Source organism: Lathyrus oleraceus, chromosome 1, assembly GCF_024323335.1.
Source record: "Lathyrus oleraceus cultivar Zhongwan6 chromosome 1, CAAS_Psat_ZW6_1.0, whole genome shotgun sequence".
NCBI classification, from domain to species: Eukaryota; Viridiplantae; Streptophyta; class Magnoliopsida; order Fabales; family Fabaceae; genus Lathyrus; species Lathyrus oleraceus.
In genome coordinates this window covers 462018086-462043326 of record NC_066579.1, presented here as the reverse complement: position 1 = coordinate 462043326, position 25241 = coordinate 462018086, and the positions used below count along the sequence as shown (strand labels likewise).

General features: G+C 36.2%; 1 protein-coding gene and 1 pseudogene across 1 annotated transcript; one reads left to right on the top strand and one right to left on the bottom strand.

Annotated features, from left to right (window-relative positions):
• The first annotated feature begins 16557 nt into the window (after positions 1-16557).
• LOC127115325 (transcription factor SAC51-like) lies at positions 16558-17786 on the top strand (annotated as a pseudogene).
• Positions 17787-18199: 413 nt separating this feature from the next.
• LOC127085896 (54S ribosomal protein L51, mitochondrial) lies at positions 18200-19479 on the bottom strand. The gene is made up of 3 exons (XM_051026457.1): positions 19274-19479; positions 18764-18870; positions 18200-18680 (listed from the first exon to the last, which is right to left on the bottom strand). The coding sequence occupies exons 1-3, from the start codon at positions 19351-19353 to the stop codon at positions 18508-18510; spliced, it is 360 nt and encodes a 119-aa protein (XP_050882414.1). The 5' UTR covers positions 19354-19479; the 3' UTR covers positions 18200-18507.
• Between the last annotated feature and the right edge of the window lie 5762 nt (positions 19480-25241).

The window sequence follows — 25241 nt, the reverse complement described above, 5'->3', positions numbered from 1 at the left end:
GTGAGAAATGCAGTCGCTAAGCGAAATATGACAAAGTCAACTCCAAGCGAGATTTTGCTTAGCGAAGCATGTTCTCGCCTAACGATAATAACATAAAATCTTCTGCTCCAATTACTGATATGCTCACTTAGCGAGCAGTTCTCTCGTCTAGCGAGAGTTGCGAAATAGAGCCAGTAGCAAAGAGTAAACAGGTTGGAAAAAATGAACACTCAATATTATCATGACATGGAAACAGCACAAACAAGCACACAAGACAACAAAAATCATCAAATAACATTATATTGCATCAACAACATCAAATATCACAGGTTAACACTTTGAATCATACAAAACAACAAGTAGAGAACATACCAACATCAATATCCATGATCAAAGTAAAACACATAAATCCTAAGTTCCCATTCATGGATTTTCCCAATCCAAAATATCTATCTAAGAACCCACCTTGATAAGATGAAGATGATGAAAGTTGAATATGATCCTTGATGAAGCAAACTATATTCTTCCTCTTTCGATCCTTTTTCCTCTTTTTCATTCTTCTCTTTTTCTTCTTTCTCTTTTCTCTTCTAACATCAAGATAGAAAATGAATGGCAAATGAGAGGGAAGATAAATATCTAAAGAGATATTGTGTCCTTAGTAACCATTTATCATTTAATAATATTACCAAATGTACTTTCTTGTAGCAACTATTACACATCAAGATAATTGAGCAAAGTTAATTTCCTGTGAATCCACTAATACTCTATTTGTCCTAACTGACAACTAATAGAATATTCGGGAACTCAATATGTCACAACTGACAACAACCGACAATTAATAGAGCATTTAAAATGATATGGGACATTACATGTACAAAAATCTAATAATAGTGAAATTCTCTCACGGAGTATGAGGGAGCCGGAGTACTCTTGTTTGGGAAGAGGAATTGATATATATATATATATATATATATATATATATATATATATATATATATATATATATATATATATATATATATATATATATATATATATATATATATATATATATATATATATATATATATATATATATATATATATATATATATATATATATATATATATATTGTTTATTTTTTTGCACTTTATTTTTCTACATTTCTATTATTATCAAACAAGAAAAATAAAAGAGATATTTATTTTCAAAAATAACAGGATAATTTCATAAAACCTAATTCACACACCCCTAGGTTGTGCATTCTGAACTTACAACAACATCAATTTCTCCTCCCCGCTCTTTAGTTTAACCATTGATACATGACCTTCAACAACTTTAAGCATCGCTTTGAACACTAGATGCAAACAAACTCATGCTGAACATTTTGAATGCTTTACAACAGCAAAACGTGAGACTTTTTGAAAAGGGATTAAGACTGGACTGTATATTAAAAGAAAATCTAGGATTCGAGGAGCTAGAGACTATGAGTCTCCTTCTTACTTGAACCCACCCTACATTAATTATAGGGAGAAGTTTTTAGTTGAAGATGTTGATAAAAATAAGGCAATATGGAAATGGCAAGCAAGGATACAACAAACGTCGTGAAGGTAAAGATAAGGAGAGACACAAAAGACCTTGGCCTAGACTCTTACAGTACACTTTATTGACACGTCTAGGGAGAGAATCTTACATGAATGCACCAATACCGAGTTCAAGGAAGTCAGGGTGAAATGCCCCTTCGCCTTGAAAGAGTGAACACAAGTTGATAAGACAAAGTACTACAACTTTCATAAATGTCATAGGCACGAAACTGACGAGTGAAACCATCTAAAAGATGCAATAGAAGAACACTTGGTAATTAGCAAATTTATTCTTTCTTCTAACCTCTATTTTCTCCAATGAAATCTTATGATCAGTGCACTTGCAATTTTAGCAAACCTATTCTTTCTCAAAGTTATAGAATATCATATCTCATTCTTCTTGAGATTATTTGTTGTATTTCCTTAATAACTTTTAGTAGATTTAGAGCCAATTATTTGGATATTTGGTGACTTATTTTTCTAAATTCATGATTGATGCTTCATTATCCTTATTGGAAGTTTCTTACACCAACTTAATGTTTTTGAGGTTGTACTATGTTGTATACATGAAATGGCTCAAGGCATCCTTCATTTGGAAAGATTCCGTTGGTTGTTGATGTTGTTGAGGCTGACCTTGACCTTGGTGTTGTCGTTGTTGAGGCTGATTATTATATCTCTATTTAGGCATTTGTTGATGCTCATTCTCATATGGTTAAGATGGTTGATGTTGATTTTGATATGATTGTTGTAAAGTATGGTATGGTTATTATGACTTCCTTTTGTATTGATTTTGATATGAGGTTGGTATTGTTGACCTTGATTTGAACCTTGTCATGGATAGTCGCTCCATGCAAATAGAAAAATTAATCACATGCCTAGAGTGAGTGGGGTACAAAATCTTACTAATGATTAGATAGAAAAGTGTAAGAATCAGATGTAAGTTTGTTTCCAGAATCCATTAGAGTGGATGATGGTTTGGCTACAAGGAGGCCACCCTCTTAGAGAGAATATAGGCAATATTTTAGCCAATAGTTTTCTTTTAGGGAGAGTGGTTGAATCCCAAGTGTTGTTATCAATAAGGGATTTAAGTTCTCCTTGTACAACTTATTACCAGTTAGGATTGTGAAAGGGTAAAGAGTGGTTGGTACTTGGGCAACCATAAGTTGAAGGAGCGGTTTTACATTGCAGTATTGTATAGTGATAGTCTCGTAGGTGTAGGTATGTAGGAGGTTTGGATATTATGGTGGATTTTCTTAATGCTAAAGTTTGTTGAATGGTGGGATCATTGATGGGGGAAAGAATGGAAGAAGTATGAAGGTTATGTATGCAAGGAGAGGATTCAGAGGTGGTTAGTAATGGCAAGTGTATGTTCAAGAATGTACATGTGAGTGTAGTCTAAGGAATAGGCACCGGTTGTAAGGTTATTGAGAGGTTAAGGAATAATATAGGAAGAATAGCTATAGGGAACATGTGGAAAAATGTGTGGAAAAAATATAGTGTCTCTTGAAATTAAAATTTGTTTGTTATGTAAGTCAAAAAGGATATGGCTTTTAACACCGTCTTTAATACCCAAGTAGATACATTTCTTAGATCTAGAATCAAATTTGTTTCTATACATTTTAGGACTATAGGCAAAAACCAAACAACGAAATAAAGTAAGAGTCCAAAAAAAAGATGGTAAGTAGGCTTGAAAGAGGAGTTTGGGCCCATACCTAAAAAGTGTTATCTTTTATCCCCACTATATCATTTCGTCCTGATGTATAAACATGATGGATTACATAATTCAAGAAAATATATGTTAAAGTAAATCGAGAACCATCATAAGATTGAATTTTTTTATACAACTTTGAAATTGAATTTTTACAATAAAGGAAAAATATTTGACTAAATTAAGGGCTTTAAATTTAGATTTAGTTAATTATATCTGATATGTACAGGCCAAACGCCCAATCGACTAAGACCCAATCCATCTCAAATTCACTTCACTTGATTTAAGGTATAAAATCAATTCATACGCTAAAAATAAGGTACAATCTCTAATCTTCACTTTTCAATATACTCGTCATGAATCTTGAACTGACTTGGGTGTTGAAGTGTTAACCATATAGGTCTACATCGCACTGTCGTAAAGGAGATCTGAGCAACCATTCAAGATCATCAGTTTACCAACTGCATCCATTTCTAGTTCCTGAACGGAACAATGGCGCCGCCTGTGAAAATCAACTTCTGATTCCTACATTTTCCATGATTTTAGATTTAATTTATGATATACCAGTTCACAACCTCTTTAGATCACCGAATTAAGGACGAATTAACCTCTGATTCATACACTTTCCACGAATTTGTATTAGTCTTCCAACTCCATTGTTCACAACCTCCTCATATCTCATAATCGAGAAGCTTTTAGAAGCCAGCGCAGAGTATCAAAAGGAAAACCCGTGATTTTCCAAAACCTAGATATCTGGTTCTCTCAGAAAACCCGCAAAGTATCAAAAGGAAGGATCTGGGATTCAGATCAAGGGTTACGTCGGGGGTCTAAAAGGCGATTTCCATGAAGGTCGGACCGGAGATTTGCAATCCATACTTCAATCTAATGTCGCTCATATTTCACACCACTATCGGTGTACCTAAGGTGGCGACAACATAAGATACCATAATTCATAGTTAATGGTTCCAGAAGACCGGAAGTTCATAGTTAATGTCGGGTGACAATCCATTATCGGGGTGCCTTCCATTGGTACCACAAGATTTCCACTTGATGCATCGGGGCCTCCTCAAGCCAGATCAAATAGTAGAGGTTCGACGAGCCTAAAGTATTATACGGAGAAACTCAACGAGCCTAAAGTGTCAACAGTCACCCTCAAGCTACATCCCTGGAGGAGCCAATCATCCAACTATTTATCGGCAGACGAATACAAAGCGGGGTACCTCGACACCCCATCCAAGCGGGGGAGATTGTTAATACCTTAGGATTGGCATTAATTTTGTAAAATAAATAATGTAATCATCTCTGTTGTTTTAATATGTTGGGTTGAAGAAGTTCAACATCTGGACCAACATGTCATGTACGATGTCACGACATCATGCCTGTGACATCGCATATGTGTAGAAAACTGAATTAATTAATTCAGTATATATTCTAGGATTAGTGAGGATATTTGGTGAATATCCTAACTTCCATGTGGAGGTCTTAAAGACTCAATCAGAATATATAGGCTCTAAATATGGAGATATATATGGAGAGATTTTAGGAACTAAAATCTTGAAGACCTTATTTGTAGCAGAAATTTTCTGCTGACTTTGTAACAGCAAAGAAGAAGTTTGCTGCGATTTCTCAAGGCCCAAATCCAGTTGGGTGTTTAGGTTATAAATAGCATATTGTAACCTAGGTTTTGTAAGCCTCATAGATTGAAAAATTAGGGGTGTGTGTGAGGTAAACCTCCCAACCTGTGGGAAGATTACCATGTGTTTCTCATTGTTCAAAGCTGAGAGTATTTATAACTCAAAGCCTGTAGGCAAGAGTTGTTATGGTCTTGAACGAAGCTGTGAAGCATGTTCAAGTTGTTTTAACATTACATTATATTTGTAGTGATAGGAATGGAAACTGGAGGTTTCTATCTAGGAGTTCCTAGGTATAGATTGCATTGGGTAGGGATTAAGTGAAGAGTTGTAAACGGGGGAGTTTAACTCTGAATTAATACTGCTGATAGTGGATCTTCTTCCTGGCTTGGTATGCCCCCAGAGTAGGTGATGTTGCACCGAACTGGGTTAACAATTTCCTGTGTTTGTTTACCTTCTGCATGTTATAATCCTGTCTGCCATAACTCAGCTTGTATTTCAGTCTGCTTATCAAGATAATAACAGACCTGATACATAGCCTCCTGTTTGAATATCAATCAGAATGTTTTGACATTCATCATTAACAACATATACTGAATAATAGGCTGGTTGGTTTTTCTGCTTCAGTTCAGTATTTATTTCAGTCTGGTTATCAAGAGGATAACAGACCTGGGCAAAGGATCATTGTGAAACTGTCAAACTGGATGTCTTGACAGTTAGTCATGTATGCTGATACTGAAGTAGAGACTGGTTAGTCTTTTACAGTACAACAAATTTAGCACAATCGGTTTTCAGGGACATAACTGAATCAGCATGAGGTATATGTTCTGGTTGTCAAACTGAATGTTGTAACATTCATTCCTGACAGCATGTGCTGAATTGTAGGATGATTAGTTTTTCTGTTTCAGTAATTTTCTCAGGCTATTCTTCAGGAATTCAACAGCTGAGCTAAAAACCAGGAAACTAACAACTGAACTACATTTAATGAACCTAACAAATAGCCTATTTGTTAGCACCCTAATAAGTGAAATTTAGATTAACTTGTTCAACCTTTATTTTAGGAAATACAAGTACAAGGCCAGCAAACTGGAATAATGTACCAGATGATGTTCAAATCACTATCGAGACATCTTGCTGATAACTGTGTAGGAAAATAACAGAAGTCAGTGCTATGGTTGATCTCTGCTGAGCCCTTCTACCAGATGCACAGAACTAGGTGTTCCTCCATTCTAGGGTGATATAGAAGCAGATGTCGTGACATCTGTGAACGTGTGCATATTAGTACAGGGTTTAATTTGTATAACTGTCTTGCTGTATTAGTTACAATGTTGGATCAGATGTCATGACTTGGAGTAGAAAATCTGAAATCTGACTACGCCAGAATTTCAAATGGTATCAGAGCAGGCATCCTGTTCTGTTTCTGGATGAGATCCATGGGTGATACTTTCTGGTATCTTGCAAGGAGTTATGTTAGTACTGATGTTGGAACCTGTTGAAGGTTCTATGAGTTCCCTGAATGGTCCCTTGAAGTAGGTGGATGGACTATTCATGACAGGAACTGTGGGTACCTGTCTCTGGAGGTTGGTAATTGGCCTTTGTGTGGAACAGCTGTGCTAGTATTGAAACATATTCAAACTTGGTATGTTCTTGGAGGCTGATCGGGTGAAGTGTGTGGTCATAGGTTGAGTTGTATTATGATTTCCGCTGCATAATACCTGGCAAAACTCAAACTCTGATGAAGTTTCCCCTCATGTGGATTAAAGGCTGTTGTATTGAAGATTTCATCATACTCTACTGAAGATGTCAAAGATACTTGAGTCTCCTCAAGTCCACTCATCATGACGTTCTCACTTCAGGATGGTAAGAATCACCTGATCACTGATTCTGTTACTCTCTTGGGTAGTGTATATGAAGACCTTGAAGATTTTCAAGGAGGGTTTGTTCCAAGGAGGTGGAACTAATGTTCTATGTGATGTTAGAACATGTTGTTCAACAAGTATGCAGCTACTGGTTGAAGAGCAGATGTTTTTAGGTGTCAAACAAAGGGATACTTGTGTTTGGAATCTACTCCTGACCTGGAAGAGGAGACATCTGTGGGTACAAAGTTGACAAGGATAGGGTCAACTGTGTGTGTGCTCAAGAAGGTCACTTTCGGACGTCTGAACTCTAGAAGTGGAGCTGGTTGAAATGTGACATTGTGCAACTTCCTGCTGCTTGTCTTATTCCTGTAGATTGATCAGGGTTGGATAGTTGTTCCCTAAAGTACTATGTTGTGTTGGAAGACAAGTCCCCTGGATGTTAGAAGTCAATGATGGGGTAACCTGATTGCTATTTCATTTAAGAGGATTGGGACCATGAATCTGGTTATTCAAACACCACGCTCAGAAGTGGCAGTTCTTTCAAGGAGTGTGAATATGAAGATTCAGAGGTTGGTTGAGGTAGTATGCTCTGGCAATGCATATCTATCATTGACTGGTGTTATTTTGTATCACTAGTACTTATGGTCAGCTGGAGTCTGATTGGTGTGATTGGAGTATGTATAGGTATAACTCATAGAGTTAGTTACCACTGATAGGGATGGTGTATGTCATGTTGAGACATTTGTGTGCAATGCATGGATATTGGTGTGGAGTCTCCATGATTGTTAATTTGAGGGGGAGTTTTAGTTAACCTCCTCACGTTTGGTCAGCCTAGGGTCTGGTTGGCTGTTGACCTGTGTCACATAGGTTCCGGTTGTTGTGTGACACATTTGCAAGGAAGGATTCATCTCTCTCCTTCCTAAGGGTGAATCTAATCTGGAAAGATTCTCAAAACTATTGAGGTGCTTGCAAGCAAAAGATGTTGACACAAGAAGAGTATTTTCAAAGTATTCTTGTGGTGGAAGTATCTGAAAGGATAATTGGGAAGGGATTTAAGATCAATGTCTACTTGTGCCAAGTTCAAGTATTTAATTGATTATCCTTAGAGCTCAAGACAATTGATGTTCCTAATGATGTTGGAACATCTCTTCTTCAAGACCCTGTGCAGAATCACAGGAAGGATAGTACAGTGGTTTATGATCTATCTCTTTGGTGGCAGCAAAAGCATATGATCTCTGAAAAGGTTTCCTGGCAAGAAACATGTTCAGCCTTGGTGTGTACAAGAAGAAGAAGATATCATAGTCTTGATGGTGGTTACTTGGATCAGTTTATTTCTGATCTAGGTAAGGAAGTGCATTGGCTAATGCACATTGTGGAGTTAAGAACAAGTGGCAGCATTCTTGACATCATGGAAACAGCCTTGCTTTAGGAAGTGAAATCCTTGGTATAGCTGAAGGGTTAGTCTCTAACTGGTCCTTCTGAAGACTCATGCATCATAGTGTCTGATGTCTTTGGAGAAGAAGCAGGGATTCATCAAGGTGTGAGCTTGGATGACTTAACTGCAAACCTGCAGGATGGAGGTTGTTTACTCAAACTTGGTTCCACAATCAAGTCTATGAGAGCATTGAACTCTTGTTCTGTGTAGGGAGGAAGTTCTTTCAAGTGGCAAAAGAAGGAGCTGAATTCAACAGCTAAATGTTAAAACACAATGTTGTGACATTTGGTTCAACATCAGAATCTTAGTTGGTGAAGTGGCACATCAACTTAAGATAGAAGGGTCTACAGAGTTGTAGATTGGGTACTTCAAAAAGATCGTTCTCATTGCAGTTCTTTGGAGTTGCTGGATGGAGAAGATGTTACATGTTCATGTCTTAGAGAATCTAAGTTTCGTTTAACATGTAGCTTGAAGTTCAAGTCTCACTTGGAAGGTCAGAATATCTTTGGGAGAAGTCTGATAAACTTGGAGAGGTCAAAAAGTGGCATTTGACTTGTTCATATGAGGATTCATGAAGGAGGTAATCAACCAGTGGCATTTGGTCTATCTCAGAAGTGAGTACGAAGAATCAAGATGATCGACATATGGCAACTGATTATTCTTGAGGAAAGTCTGAGACAAATTACTTTTGAGCAGAAAAGTAGTAAGTTGAAGACAAAAGGAGGTGTTTTCTATTCATCTCTTGGAGCTTGTGGTAGGAGTTCTGAGCTATCTATGGAAGATTATCTCTTGTAATGGGATGAGAATGTATATGTCCCAAGTTCTGTCTGGGCTCTTGTGGATCAAGCCAATAACTCAGTGATATCTGAAGAGTATCAGATGGAGTTATGTTGTGAAGGATGTCCTAACTCATGTTAGAACACTTTGTAATGTGGTTTTCTGTTCTGGCTAAAAGAGAGAGAGATTGACACAGAGTATGGATGTGTTCAGCCAAGAGGGTTGAACAGAGGGTGTGCTCTTGAAGACATGAAGATGCGTCTAATGTTTTCCATTCATCAAGTGGTATGGGTTCTCCTTGGATCAGGAAGTTTGTAAAGGTCCAACTTTGGGGTGTTGGATATGTTCATATGTGATCTCCATGTTTCAGGAGGAGAGTTGGTTGTTCATGACAGGGGGAGTTCTGTCGCTACGTTGCAAGTAATCATCAAGCTTGTGGTCTATGTGCTCTCAGATAACTGGGTATGGCACCTTGTTAGTTATTAGGATGATGTGGTGTATGTCAAGGCTGAGTGAGCAGAAGAATGTCTGATCGGATGTCATGACATTGCCTTGGACAATACTGTTATTTCCTTCTGAATCTTAAAGTCATGAGGAAATATGGATGTGGTGTGTCTAATTATGATAAATTAGAATAAGCCTGAGTGTTACAGTTGTGTGGTACAGAGGGAGTAACCATCTACTAGTGTTTGTGATTTTGGCTTTAGTGGTGCCAAATGTCAAGTTTCTACTGGAGGTACGAAAGTGGTCTTAGGAAATGTTGATAGGAAGAATACATGATGAATGCAGGCAAAAGCCGCGTTGAATGTTAAGACATCGCGTGCAACGTATCTGACTGCATATATGGAATAGTCTCCATGCACTGGAACTATTGTTTTGGAAAAGAAACAGTCAAGAGCTATAAAAGGTATTCAAAGATAGTCTGAGATTTTGTTGGTGATTCTCTAACTGTTTCTCAGCAAATATTAATGAATCTTGACCAAGCATTTATTCCTACCGTTAATTCCTAAGCACAGGCTGGACTATTTAAAGGATGTAACAGCACTCCTCTTCTCACAAGAGAAACATTCCATTCCCTCTAAACCATGGGGTATGTTAAGGTTTGGGCAAACTGCGCCTGGATCTGGTTTTGTGAAGGGTTCATTTACAAATGTTTAGCTAAAAAGGGAGAGAGAAATATTGTCCAAAGAATGTACCAGAAGCAAGCAAGCAAGCAAAATGTGGTAGCAAGCAGAAGTTGGCTTCAGGCACTAAAGTCACTAACTGTGTATACCTCTTGTGTCGTGTGATCTGAGTTAAGAAGACAGTTGTGTCTTGTGATCTGAGTTACATTGTCTATGTACTCAGCATTACATATTCTTCAGGAAGCCCTCCTGTTGAGGGGAAGGGTTGTGATGCAACTGCGTCTTGTACCTCTACTTCCTCATGTACACCAACTTTGGTGTTTGTGGTGGTGGAGATAATGACAGAGGCTTATTTGTTTTAGCTAAAATTTGCCAAAGGGGGAGATTGTTAATACCTTAGGATTGGCATTAATTTTGCAAAACAAATAATGTAATCATCTCTGTTGTTTTAATATGTTAGGTTGAAGAAGTTCAACATCTGAACCAACATGTCATGTACGATGTCACGACATCATGCCCGTGACATCGCATATGTGTAGAAAACTGAATTAATTAATTCAGTATATATTCTGGGATTAGTGAGGATATTTGGTGAATATCCTAACTTCCATGTGGAGGTCTTAAAGACTCAATCAGAATATATAGGCTCTAAATATGGAGATATATATGGAGAGATTTTAGGAACTAAAATCTTGAAGACCTTATTTGTAGCAGAAATTCTCTGCTGACTTTGTAACAGCAAAGAAGAAGTTTACTTCGATTTCTCAAGGCCTAAATCCAGTTGGGTGTTTAGATTATAAATAGCACATTGTAACCTAGGTTTTGTAAGCCTCATAGATTGAAAAATTAGGGGTGTGTGTGAGGTAAACCTCCCAACCTGTGGGAAGGTTACCATGTGTTTCTCAGTGTTCAAAGCTGAGAGTATTTGTAACTCAAAGCCTGTAGGCAAGAGTTGTTATGGTCTTGAACGAAGTTGTGAAGCATGTTCAAGTTGTTTTAACATTACATTGTATTTGTAGTGATAGGAATGGAAACTGGAGGTTTCTATCTAGGAGTTCCTAGGTATAGATTGCATTGGATAGGGATTAAGTGAAGAGTTGTAAACGGGGGAGTTTAACTCTGAATTAGTACTGCTGATAGTGGATCTTCTTCCTGGCTTGGTATGCCCCCAGAGTAGGTGATGTTGCACCGAACTGGGTTAACAATTTCCTGTGTTTGTTTACCTTCTGCATGTTATAATCCTGTCTGCCATAACTCAGCTTGTATTTCAGTCTGCTTATCAAGATAATAACAGACCTGATACATAGCCTCATGTTTGAATGTCAATCAGAATGTTTTGGCATTCATCATTAACAACATATACTGAATAATAGGCTGGTTGGTTTTTCTGCTTCAGTTCAGTATTTATTTCAGTCTGGTTATCAAGAAGATAACAGACCTGGGCAAAGGATCATTGTGAAACTGTCAAATTGGATGTCTTGACAGTTAGTCATGTATGCTGATACTGAAGTAGAGACTGGTTAGTCTTTTACAGTACAGCAAATTTAGCACAGTCGGTTTTCAGGGACATAACTGAATCAGCATGAGGTATATGTTCTGGTTGTCAAACTGAATGTTGTAACATTCATTCCTGACAGCATGTGCTGAATTGTAGGATGATTAGTTTTTCTGTTTCAGTAATTTTCTCAGGCTATTCTTCAGGAATTCAACAGCTGAGCTAAAAACCAGGAAACTAACAACTGAACTACATTTAATGAACCTAACAAATAGCCTATTTGTTAGCACCCTAATAAGTGAAATTTAGATTAACTTGTTCAACCTTTATTTTAGGAAATACAAGTACAAGGCCAGCAAACTGGAATAATGTACCAGATGATGTTCAAATCACTATTGAGACATCTTGCTGATAATTGTGTAGGAAAATAATAGAAGTCAGTGCTATGGTTGATCTCTGCTGAGCCCTTCTACCAGATGCACAGAACTAGGTGTTCCTCCATTCTAGGGTGATATAGAAGCAGATGTCGTGACATCTGTGAACGTGTGCATATTAGTACAAAGTTTAATTTGTATAACTGTCTTGTTGTATTAGTTATAATGTTGGATTAGATGTCATGACTTGGAGTAGAACATCTGAAATCTGACTACGCCAAAATTTCAAAACTAGAAAGAGGGCCGTGTATTTTCATCGCTTCTTGCAAAGAATTGGCAGCTCTAACCTCCTCCTGCAGCAGAGTAAGCTCCTTTTGGAGAATATAGCACCTTAGCTCAATAACTTCAGTATCCCCTTTCCAAGTATCCTTTTACTTGAAGGGATTATCCAAAGCCAAGCCATCTCCCAATTTGGAAAAGTTAAGAGAGAAGATAGAATTTTTTTTAAACATGTTGTGGGCAAGCTTATAAGCCAGTTCCGTCTTATCCTCCTTAGGGAGATTCTAAATGAAGGACAAATCTGATGTTGAAGAAAAGACAGTAATGGCCGCCTCCTTAGGGGTATGAGCATGCCAAGAAGAAAAGACAACCAACACCCGCATGAAGGGAGATACCTCCCAAAAGCATCACCCTTATTAATGAGAGTCTGTTTTGGAAAACCCTCATCTCGGGGGGAGTGTTGTTCCTCATCCCGAGCCCTCTTTGTTGAAACTAGAGGCGAGTTGACTCCTCCATAATTAAAGTGGATGCAACTTCTAAAAGTTGATCCACCCCATGAGCAGAAGCTAAATGAGTGGGGGAAAAGATAACATGGTTTGAATACCTTAAGCATTTGCAAAATTGTATAATAATTTTAACTTGCTTACTTTATCCATGATATCTGCAAAACACAATCACACATGTCAAAAAAAAGCACAAAGCCTCCGCTCTCACTAAAAATCTTTCTGCTATGCTCCTGGTTAACTGCACTCAAGATAGCATGAATGGCAATCAGTCTCTTTTTCACCTCGATATGGGATACCTCACCGGGGTCGAACCCTTCTTTATAGCCAAGCCCATGAAACCAGAATTGTAGTTCCTCCTTCATTGTCACATCGTTCGAGAAAGAGAATTTGACTTGGTATAGTATAAGTGAGCACTCCAGTTAGAGTGGCTCTTGAACCAGTGCTTCAGATACAAAATTTAACAGAAGTGAGAAGAATCGGTAGAGAGATAACAAAAAATGAGATGAGTCACGGATGTTAGAGGTTTTGCCAATAAAAACACCCCATGAAGTCGCCCTAGTCCAGAGTAAAAGGCTCGAACTAAGAGTTGACTAGATGAAAGTAAATAAGTCCTGGATTATAGAAGTTGTCATGGGAAGTACGCCTCAAATAGAAAAGATAAGAAAAAAAGCTAAGAGGGAGCTTTCAAGATTTGTGCTCGACACACAATTGAAATACCCTTATATACACCCAAGATCCCAGGAGAAGCTAGGAAGGGGTAGTTTTTAAATATTTCAGGGCGACTAACTCAAAGTTAGAAAAGGGTGATCGAAGTCCTATTCTTATAAACAAACATTCATCAAAAGAATTGCATGTCCTTTTTTTCGACTCCACTAGAAGAGCTAACCACTCTAAGGGATTACCGACCACAATGTCGCTCGCATTTATAACAACATCGGTGTCCAAAGCCAATAGAGTACCCATTATTCTTGAATCCACCTAGACATACTCAACCGCGCCTGAGTGGCTCAAAGTTCTAAATGATCCAACCCTTTAGTGTCACTAGACTCACAATTGTCAATCCTTAGACGAAACTGAATATAATTCTTAGTTTGTTATCTCTTTTGTCGATTGGTATGTATCTCCTCATCGGATAAGACACAGGGGGCATAGAGAGTTCGACGCAACTTATTCCTCCACCATTATTTGATATAAGGGTATCTAATGAACCAGGTGATGAAGTTTCTTCCTCTAAGAAATACCTAGACACCCTTTTCTGGGTCATAATCGTCAAATATAGGTATGATTTGTGCTTCTAGGTGATCTCTACTAAGAGGAGAAAGATGAGAATCAGGGGAGGTTCCCATTACAGAGGAAGATGAAATTTCAACTTAAAAATCGCTACTAGGACGATTGTATTATCTCTCATCCTGACTAGAAAACAAGAAATGCTAAAGATAAAACTTGAGTTAGAAGGGTAACTGGTTAGGTAGGATTGATGAAATATGAGGATTGGAAGAAAGGCGAAAGCTTTAAGTGTTAAAATTGCTTATAGTAATACTCTCAAGGAAGAAGGAACAAAGACGTTTTTTAAAAAGTAACCGCACTTTTGAATGATACAGGTTGCAAAAAATTCCAAATACTTAATTCACTATGTTTATAAACAATGGCAGCTAAAAGGATCAAATCAACTACAGAAAGAAATCACAAGATCAATGGCTAAATTTTCACTCGTGGATACACGTCAACTCGAGTGCACTCAAGTACTCTGTAAACTGTGTCATACTCTAGATGATCACGTCACTGCACGTGTCAAAAAACTGATGAAGTGTTTCAATGATGGAACCCCATCAAATACACTCGTTCCCTATTACTTTTTCAAAAAAACGGTCACAAGTGTTTTAGTTCCATTCCACATCGGACCACATCATAGAGGTCGTCCAGTGACACTTAAGGCTTCCTTCGACTCCTTCAATATCTAGTAAAGCCTTGGGGGCAACTGTTCTGGACTGGCCAAAGGCCCAAATAACCAAGGTCCAATCTATCTCAAATCCACTTCATCTGACTCATGGTATAAAATCAATTCATGCGCTAAGAGTAAGGGAGTAAGGTACAATCTTTGATATTCACTTTTCAATATACTCCTCTTGAATCTTGAACTGACTTGAGTGTTAACTATGCAGGTCCACCCTGCACTACCTTAAAGGAGATTGGAGCAACCGTTCAAGATCATCAATTTTTCAACTACATCCATTTCTGATTCTCGGATGGAATAAGACCCAACAAAACCTATATCTTTATATATATATATATATATATATATATATATATATATATATATATATATATATATATATATATATATATATATATATATATATATATATATATATATATAACAACGACCATTGATAAAAAAAAAAGAAACAAAGAAAGGTATAGAAAAAGGGCCTTAGACATCCATAGGTACATGATCAAAGCAATTATGAGAAACTTTAATGCTATCATGAAAAGAAGGACATTTGTGTTTAGCATAAAAACAAGTGTCACAAGTAGAGAAGATTTAGTAGGTTTAACTTAAGGAAAAACTTTATTAATATGGACAAGAGTGTCATTAGAAGGATGTCCAAAATGATAATGTCAAAGGTCCTAATTTTTTATCATGAAAATGTTAACATTGTAACTACAATGCTTAGGTTTATTATTGTGGAGACATGAAAAGATGAGTAAGTACAATCTCTAATGTAATCAAGTTGCACCGATCATCATTCAAGTGTGGTTGCCATATATGATACAATTTTTTGAATCAAATATGTGTGACAATCAAGGGAAAATGCAAGTTTAGGTATGGAAACTACATTGGTGTAAAATCCAGGTATAAAGAGAACATTATTAAGATTAAAAAATAAATATAAAAAAAGGAAAGATCTCAATGCTGCCAAAGTAATTATTAGTGATGGTGGAACCATTGGAAGGTTTGATAAAAAAAAAAGGTTTATGTTTCGAGTAAATTTCTAGATAGATATTTGGAGTGAACACATGATTAGTGGATCTTATATAAATTATCCAGACATAATTATCATTTGGAAGAAAATATCAAAGTATGAATATTTGTTGGCGGGTGAATTGAGGAGTTGAGATTATGAAAATTTGGATATGGTTGATAAGGAGTTTTCTGTTGGCGGGTGAATTGAGGAGTTGAGATTATGAAAATTTGGATATGGTTGATAAGGAGTTTTCTTTACTTTTATAAATAAAACAACTAGAGCCTTTTGCTTGTCGGGAGTAAAGGTCATGTTCCCATCTTCATCATTGATCTCCTCAACATGTTCAGATAAGAATCTATCACCAACATTGGAGGAGGGAGCAAGAATAGTCCTCTTAAAATAAAGAGGGGGCATGTTTTTTTTAAGCATACTTCAACAGTGTGGCATTAGCTTTACCAGTATAGTCGGTAGAACGACCATGGTTAAAGGGTCTAAATGGATTAGCAAGGATGGAAACCGGTTTTTCTCCTTCTTCGAGAGGTGTTGTATTTCCTAGACTTATAAAAACCTTGTTAATGTGAGGGAGATGATTCATGGGCATAAATTTAAACATATAAGTGCATATTGCTCACTTAAGCTTTAGAGAAATATGATAGCATAATCACCCTCACGATATTCTTTGATGGTATGGATTAAGTTGAAATAACACTTGATTGAGCAAGAACAAACAGGGATAAGTCAAAAATTGTTCAACTATTAACAATGTTTTTAGACATTGGTATAATATTGTATAATAGATTGGTCATTTTATTTTAATGAGTAGATTTCTTCAAAATCTGAGATGCAAAAGATAAGCCCTTAATGAAAGCACAGCTATCAGAAAATAAAAAAGCTCTCAATGCATTTCCAAGTTTCACAGCTCCTGCTACCCCAAGCCTTTAGACTGATCAGATCAATGAAGTGCAAGGGTTCATCCCAAAACAGAACCGTGTTTGAAAGAAAGAAATAATTACAGAGTTAATAAGACAAGGTTGTTTTACAGTCCTTGCTTCTCACTTATTCAGAGTCCATTTGTTACTACTATGCAATCCGCTCAAGCTTACGATGTTAATCAGGACAGACGGGCAACTAATTTTGGTCAAAAGCATTTACAAAAATACAGTTTGCCCAATGAGTCCGATCAGAATCATGTAATAAATGTAGAAAGTGAAATGCACAAAAACATAGAAGAAATCTATGCATTGCTTTATTCTGATGATGACGGCGATTACAATGAAGTAACAAGTACAGGTCATTCTCCATTGTCTAATGAAAGGACTTATTTGATATAAGAACCCAACCGAAGACACAAAGGAGGATTTTGCCATCTCTGATTAGGCAACCAAAAGCATAAGTTAATTGATGGTATGTACAAAAGATTACCACGGCCCGTGGACAGTGCTAGTTCAGTAAACCTACATGAACCGCGTGAGTGTGTCAGCGACGCCAAATCAAAGTATTCTGGTGGCCAAATGTATTTTACCAGGAAAACCGAAGAAGATAATTCAGCAGTTGGTGATATTCAATTGAGAAAGGCTAAAATCCGTGAATCATTGAAAATTCTCGAGAACTTAACTCCAGGAGCAAAAGGAAAGCATCCGCTGTTAGTCATTGATGAAACTATTGATTACTTGAAATCTTTGATGTCTCAAACTCGTATGCTTGGGGTAAAATATCACTACACAATAAGTAATAAGTATGAATGATTGTGTTCTTAGTTCTTACCATTGTTGCATGGTAATTCTGAACATAGCATGCTTTCTACTGTTATTCTCATTCTCAAAGTATATTTGAATGTTATACCAGTGTAATTTCATTTCAAATAATAATAATAACTTTACAAATGTGCATGCAGAGATTAAAGATACTAAAAGATCAAAAGATTCTAATAAGAACTTACAAAGTTAAAAAAGACTAAAAGATTTTGTGCAGTTTAGCAACATTACAGAAAAACAAATCATGCCTAATTTTTACCTTTAATTTAAAACTGTGGTTTGTTCGGATATTGTTCTCCATATATTGTATAGAGTTTAAGGAAGGAAAGATAGCCTGCTGTTGAAATGGGGCCTATAGAGATTAAGGGTGTCGAGGAGGATTTACTGGAAGAGAAAACTGAGGTATGCCATAACCCTGTTGGATATGGTTTGATGGCGCTCATACAACTAAGAGAGCGAATCACCAATTAGCATAGCTAATGTGGAATAGACCACCAACAATAACAGGGGAATATACTATGAAGCAGCTATTTGGTTATACAAAATAGTTTAATGATGTTTTACAATATTTGATAATTGTGTTTGTGTACTAAAATTTTTAAGCATTGTTATGATTAAATCGAGTTTCCAGTGTCGTTTAATGCAGATCCATTATATAGTAACAATGAATCATTTTTCTTCAGCGACTAGAGTACAGGATGGTTATTTCACAAGATAGAAAAAGCACGAATGCAAAAGAATTTTAGAACTCTGATGAATCTGATAGATATTATTACAAACTAACAATTTGAACAAGTTCACTTCCTTAGCCATAATAAGATGATAACTAATCAAAAAGAGACTTAAAAGGCTAAGCTATGACTTTTAACAAACAGAAGGTCTTAAACCAAACCAACAAAGAAAATATATCTGACCTGAACTATTGAAATCCTGGCAGTTGATCAAGACAACATAAGAACTTACGCTAACCAGTTCACAAATATTTGATGAACTGGCAAAAAAAAAGGATTACTTAGCACTACTAGGGTAGCTTTCTCACACACCTGGTTTGTTCATCCTAATATTTCAACGCAGTTGTCCATGTACCTTGCACACTAGGGTGTTTGGTTACATGCCTTGTCCTCAGTTTTATTACTTTTCTTCCGAGTGCATTTCTCAGCCTGGTTGCATGCAGAAGTATCTCTTCCGGATCCATATTCTTCACACACACCACTCGGTCGTTATGGTTCTCTGTTTTCCACAAGAGAATCATTGGTTACAATTACTAAAAAAAAAATTAGTGGCAAAGTTATGAGCGAGCCCAGGAATCTTACTGTAAAAAGCCTTTAAATGTGGATGCTGACCACGAATCATTTCAGTGGCCACCTCTAACTGAGGATTCGACTCCTTAAATGCTGGCATATGCGACTCCATAAATGCCCTATCAAATATTTAAAACTTAAAGTAAGAATCTCTTGTTTGAAGCAGGATAGCTTTCGAAAGAGATTACTCATAGCTTATTATTCAAATGCAGAAACTAATTCAAGTTAGAATACAAAAAACTAAGCCAGCACTGATTGAAATATTGATAAAAGAAAAAGCAACATTGTAAGCTTGTAATCAATCTCAATTGTTAAGAACAAGAAAACCCAAATTTCTGGCAAAATCAATTTAATGAACGTGATTTAGGGTTCATAAGCCACAATTTGAATAAAACCAAGCAAAATTAATTTTCTGAAAATTCCACAAACAAAATACGTAAATAGAAAATAGGTTCCCGAAGCATAAATCGATGGATTTGAGATTGAAAATTAAAGAATGTAAGGGGATTGTTGTATATATACCTAATACCTCTGCTACTTCCGCCCCAATCACTATAGCTAACAACGAGCTTCTTCAGTTGCCAAACTCCTCGCAGAGCCATCGGAAGCGGCGGTTGTAGGGCGGATGACGGTGAACGGAGACGGAAACAGTGCTAGGGTTCCAAAATTTCAGGGTGTGTCTACTAGGACGAGTTCAAATATTTGTTTGTTTTCTAAAATTAATTCCTAATTTATTATATTAAAGTAATTTAATTAAATGTTTGAAAATAAATTAAAGTTGTGATTTTTTTTTTAAAATAATCAACTTTTAAAAAAAAAATACCAAAATAATCAATTTTGGAGAAGAGACGTCTGATGAAAATATTGGTTATTTTGTTTTTTTTTTGAAAATATGATTATTTTCGTATTTTTTTAAAAAGTTGGTTATATTAAAAAAAAATCAATAAAAATTTATTTTTACATCGATTCAATCAAATAGCTATTTAAAATAAATAATTTGAGACTTATCAGAATCAAAATAGAAGGACAAAAGAAAAAGTAATACATTGTAAAACCAATTTTTCAAAAACGTTGTTATTTTAAACATTAAACGAAAAGCTTTTCTATTTAATATCACATTTGAAAAAAATGTTATTTTAGAAAAAGAAAAGTACTTTATACACATTTTTCTTATTAATAGTTGAATTTGCCTTTAATAATTTTCACTTAACAAGTTAAGAGCCGATCAATGTTTTTCTTTCTATTTTAATTTTTTGTTTTCATTTTTTTTAGTTACTTATTATTTCCCACATTATTTAGTAGTACCCCCATAAAAAGTTTTAGCCAATGAAAGAGCATCTACATGTTTGCTTAAAATTTATTTATAACTCAGTTTCAAGCTTAAAACGTAATAAAAACATAAACGATTGATGGCAACATCTTTTTTATATTTCAAAAAAAAATACATAAAGGAATATAAATTATGTCCTTTTCCCATTTTTAGTTAATGGTCCCCTTATTAGCCATATATGTCTACTAGTATGAAAGTAAATGTTGCATCTGTGTGATAGTAACATCTATTTTCTGATTAATTTTGTAAAGTTGTGTTCTCCAAGACTGCAACTCAACTGATTGCAAGAAAATATTCTAATACCCATCTACAACTCAATTGATTACAAGAGACACTTCTAAACACCAATAAAACCAAACACTTCTATAATAAACAAACTATTTTCAAAACAGTATCCTCCTTTAGTTGCAACGAAACATCCTTTAGTTGCAATGAAACAATACTACTTCATGTTCTTCATATGTCTCCCTCTCATCTTTTTCACTTCTACGTCTTCATCGACTACACCAAGGTAAGGTTCAAAATTTTGTACTTGTGTTTTTCACTTCTACATATATTATATTTTCACTTCTTTTTTTACTTCTACCTCAGCAATGAAACACTAGTCCCGCGAAGACATTGTTGCTTGATTATAGATTTAGAATAATGCATGTCTTTAAATTTAATAACATCATTCATTGAAACATGTAGAATACAACTTTCAAGTAACTTTCTATGCACTTTTATTCAAAATAGTTGCATTATTAGATTTTTCAAAAGAAGGGAGGGATTTGTGCTACAAAAATATGACATTCACATAGATAAACACTTTCTCTTTAGGGTCACACAAAAATGGGAAGAGAGAGGGAGGACAATATTGTGTATTGTTATGTCTAGATGTTTTCTTTTCTTTTTTTAATCAATCTATACTATTGAATATATCTAATGGCGATATTATTAAATTTTACCGAAGCCACCATAATATATGATTAAATTAATTAACTCGGGTTTATGCTTTTAAACCAATTCATGACTCATACACATTAAACATAAGGACAATATTCTTAAAGTATCCATAATCAAACTTTATTGTGAAGTGGGATAACATTAAAGCATTGAGACAATTATGTGGATAGCATAATGATCACGTCTCATGAATCATGGATAAAGAGTTATCAAGTCTTCACATAGGTATGAATATTAGGAGTAGTATTCATAGTGGATTGACCCACCATGAGAATACTATATATAATGTTATGCAAGTGTCATAAGTTATTCTCAAGGTGATAATGGTATATACTTTATTGTAAAGTATTAAAGTATTGATACTATTATGCAGAAACATATGTGATCACATCTCATGGATCATGGATAGAAAGTTACCAAGTCTTCACATATGTATGAATATTATGAGTTATATTTATACTTGGTTGACCCGTTATAAGAATAGTACATGCAATGTTATGCCAGTATCATAAGTTTTTCTCATGATGATAGTGGTGTATACACCTTTTGACTTGAAACTATTGTGATCCCTAGATATGGAGTCGAGTACTTTATTATTGGTCAAACATTGTCCAAAATAGGATGACGATAAAGATGGTTAATAGGTACTCCAGAAATCATGCTGAGAGACATGAGTGTCTTAAATTGAATTTTCCCATTCTGCGTAACAGAATATATGTCTAAGGGTCCAATATTGAACTAGACAAGGGTGACACGATCTATGTCTTGTGTCAAATATAAACATGAAGGTAAAAGGATAATTGTACACACAAGCATTATCATGGAAAGGTTTTCTCAAATCACATGATATTTTCGTGACTTGGGTAGTAGTGATGTGATGTTAGATACACTCACTATTTATTATGTTAAATATATGATATAATATACTTGTCAACGCTGCAAGAACCTATAGGCTCACACATATAGGGACAAATTTATGAGAAAGTGAAATATAAAACACCGTAAGGTGCATATCATATTTATAAAGAATCTAGGTAATAGAAGGTTACCGGCTGTAGCCAGTTTACTGACTAACATGTGTCAGTCATTTAGTTACAGCTTGAACTTCCTAACTGCATCACAACAGATTCAGTTACAGTGAGGAACATAATCTGTTTAGAGGAGTAATCATGTGTGTTTGGATGTAGGTCTATTGCAGTGAATCTTTCACTACTCTATCCTTTATTAGAGAATTTATTTTACTTTATACTTAAAATTGGACCGACATAAGAACAACGACGACAAACTCGGCCCTAACCATATGTGGGCTTATGGATCCATTCCAAATTCTACAATCCTTTGCTCGAGTCCAAGCCTATGGATAACTATGTAAACACGTGGTCTCTCCGGTGGATAACTACGTACGCATGTGGTCTCCCCTGTGGATAACCAACCACACACACATGTGGTCTCCCCTGTAGATAACCAACCACACACACATGTGGTCTCCCTGATGGATAAGTACTGTTAGAAAACTACTTCTGCATTCTATTTGCAGAGAACTCATTTTCCTTTCTACTGATTTTTCATTTTAGTTATTGTAGAATTACACAGTATGCAATGCTTTATATACGCAATGCAACTCTAACTGAATCAGTTACACTTTGGATTCAGTTAGAGTTGGTTAGGAGAGGGGACTACTACTGTGCAGCTAGTGCACAGGAGGTACATTAGGTTGACTTCTATTATACCACCTTCAATACCCCTCTGCAAGCTAAACTGAGGGGGAGGAATGTGAATCCCTCACAGTTAGCATGAGTCTAAAGTCTTCAAACTTTGAAGGAAGGAAGCCTTTGGTCATGATGTCAGCACACTGATGTTGACTAGGTATGTGTTTAGTGTAACACCCTTCTAAAATACCCCAAATATTTAATTAAAACAATATATATAAATCAGAGTAATTATGCAGTTAAGGGTGTCACACAAACACTTCACACCATTCACCATAATATTTAGTCATGCTCATTATTTAACTCAAAATATAAAGTATTGCACAATACGCAACGGATAGAGATCAAATCGATCATTCAAAACATGTAACATACTACATGTAAACTGGTTCAACAAACATCAACAACACAATTAAAAATGTTCCCTCCCGATGTTACATCTATCAGAGCATGACCCACTAAGGAGACTACACTAGACTCCAAGCACTAGCTTCTACTCAATCACTGCTCATTACCTGAAAAATAGTTGTAAGGGTGAGTTCCTCAATCGATATAATAAGCATTATAGAATATAATGTCATGTTAAGTAATTTAACACATTAATCACCCTAATCGTATCACACATTCAGTAACGGCACATCAACTCAAATATCATACTTAATATCAACACAATTCACACTCATGCTCAATGCCAACACAACACGCGTATAACATTGGAATACATCCATTCATATTATACACTACACATATATTATGCAATGAGACTCCATGCATGCGGTACCGACTCTTCGTGAACATATAGTTCAACCTCACCGACCAAATCCAGGTACGGCTACCAAGCTCACTAGTCCCACTCATTTGAGACCTAGTGACTCACATCACTAATTCCTCACCATGGGAATTAGCTACCACCCCAAAGGCCATGTTATGCACGCTAATTCACCTAGCATGCAAACATCAAAAACAGTCCAAACAACTAACATCACTAATTCCTCACCATGGGAATTAGCTACCACCATAAAGGCCACAATATGCATGCTAATCACCTAGCAATGCAACATCACAACAATAATCCACAATGGACCGATGCTCACTCTCTAAGCCATAAAACAGTCCATTCACAACACATGCATAACATACACATTCACCACATTATGCATACCATCATACATTATCAACCCATGTATCAACACATCATATCATGTTAAATAATTAAACACAGTATTAGCACACTCTACTAATACCTATACTGCTCAAGACAGCGGGAAATAATCCCTACTATATCACACACCGATATAGGCAACCATCAATTAGGCACACAACATTTTAATTAACAATTTTTCCACTCTGCAACAGTGTTAACCGGTTAACGCCCTGGGTTAACCGGTTAACGCAGCACAAACACGCTTCCTGCCCAAAGCTTAACAGTGTTAACCGGTTAACGCCCTGGGTTAACCGGTTAACGCAGCACAAACAGCCATATCTCAGCATTCACAACAGTGTTAACCGGTTAACGCCCTGGGTTAACCGGTTAACGCAGACAAAACAGCAGTTTTTACACAATACAACACAGTGTTAACCGGTTAACACCCTGGTTAACCGGTTAACGCAAGACAGAAGCTGTTCCTGCGCTAACACAAAGCAGAATGCAGAATTCTCCGCATTTTCCGCCGTTGGAGGACTTCCGGACCTCCGATTCCAATTCCGTAAAAAGCTATACGTTCGAAATTTCACCACTAACCCAAACACAGATTCAATTACAGCCTAAACACAGTTTATCCAACATAATTTTCCAGCATTCATAATTCTAATTAGGGTCAATTCAACGGCTTATCACTACCCATTACATGCTAACCCATAATACCCATTAAACGACGATAAACCCCCCTTACCTGAGTTAATCCGGCAATCTCTAAGCTCCAAGCTTTTCTCTTCTCCAACCTTTGCCCTTGCTCTTCCTCTTTGCCCTTTCTCCACTTTCCACTTTTCAGCCGCTTCTCTGTTTCACGTAAAACTCTTTTTACCAAATGGGATTCTTTTTCCTTATTTCACACTTATATATTTTCCAATAATTATTATTCCAAAATAATAATAATTCAATAATTCCAAAAGTAATAATAATAATAATCCAATTATCTAATTAAATTAATAAATATATTATTAACTTAATTTAAATAATTATCATATTATTATCGGGGTGTTACAACTCTCCCCCACTAAAAGAGTTTTCGTCCTCGAAAACATACCTCAAGCGAATAACTCCGGATAAGACTCCTTCATCTGACTCTCAAGTTCCCAAGTCACATTGCCACCTGCTGGTACTCCCCAAGCTACCTTCACCAAGGCAATCTCTTTACCCCGCAACTGCTTCAACTCTCGATCCTCGATCCTCATAGGTGATGTTTCAACAGTCAGGTTTTCTCTCACCTGTACATCATCTATTTGGACTACATGCGACGGATCATGAATGTACCTCCTCAACTGAGACACATGAAAAACCTCATGC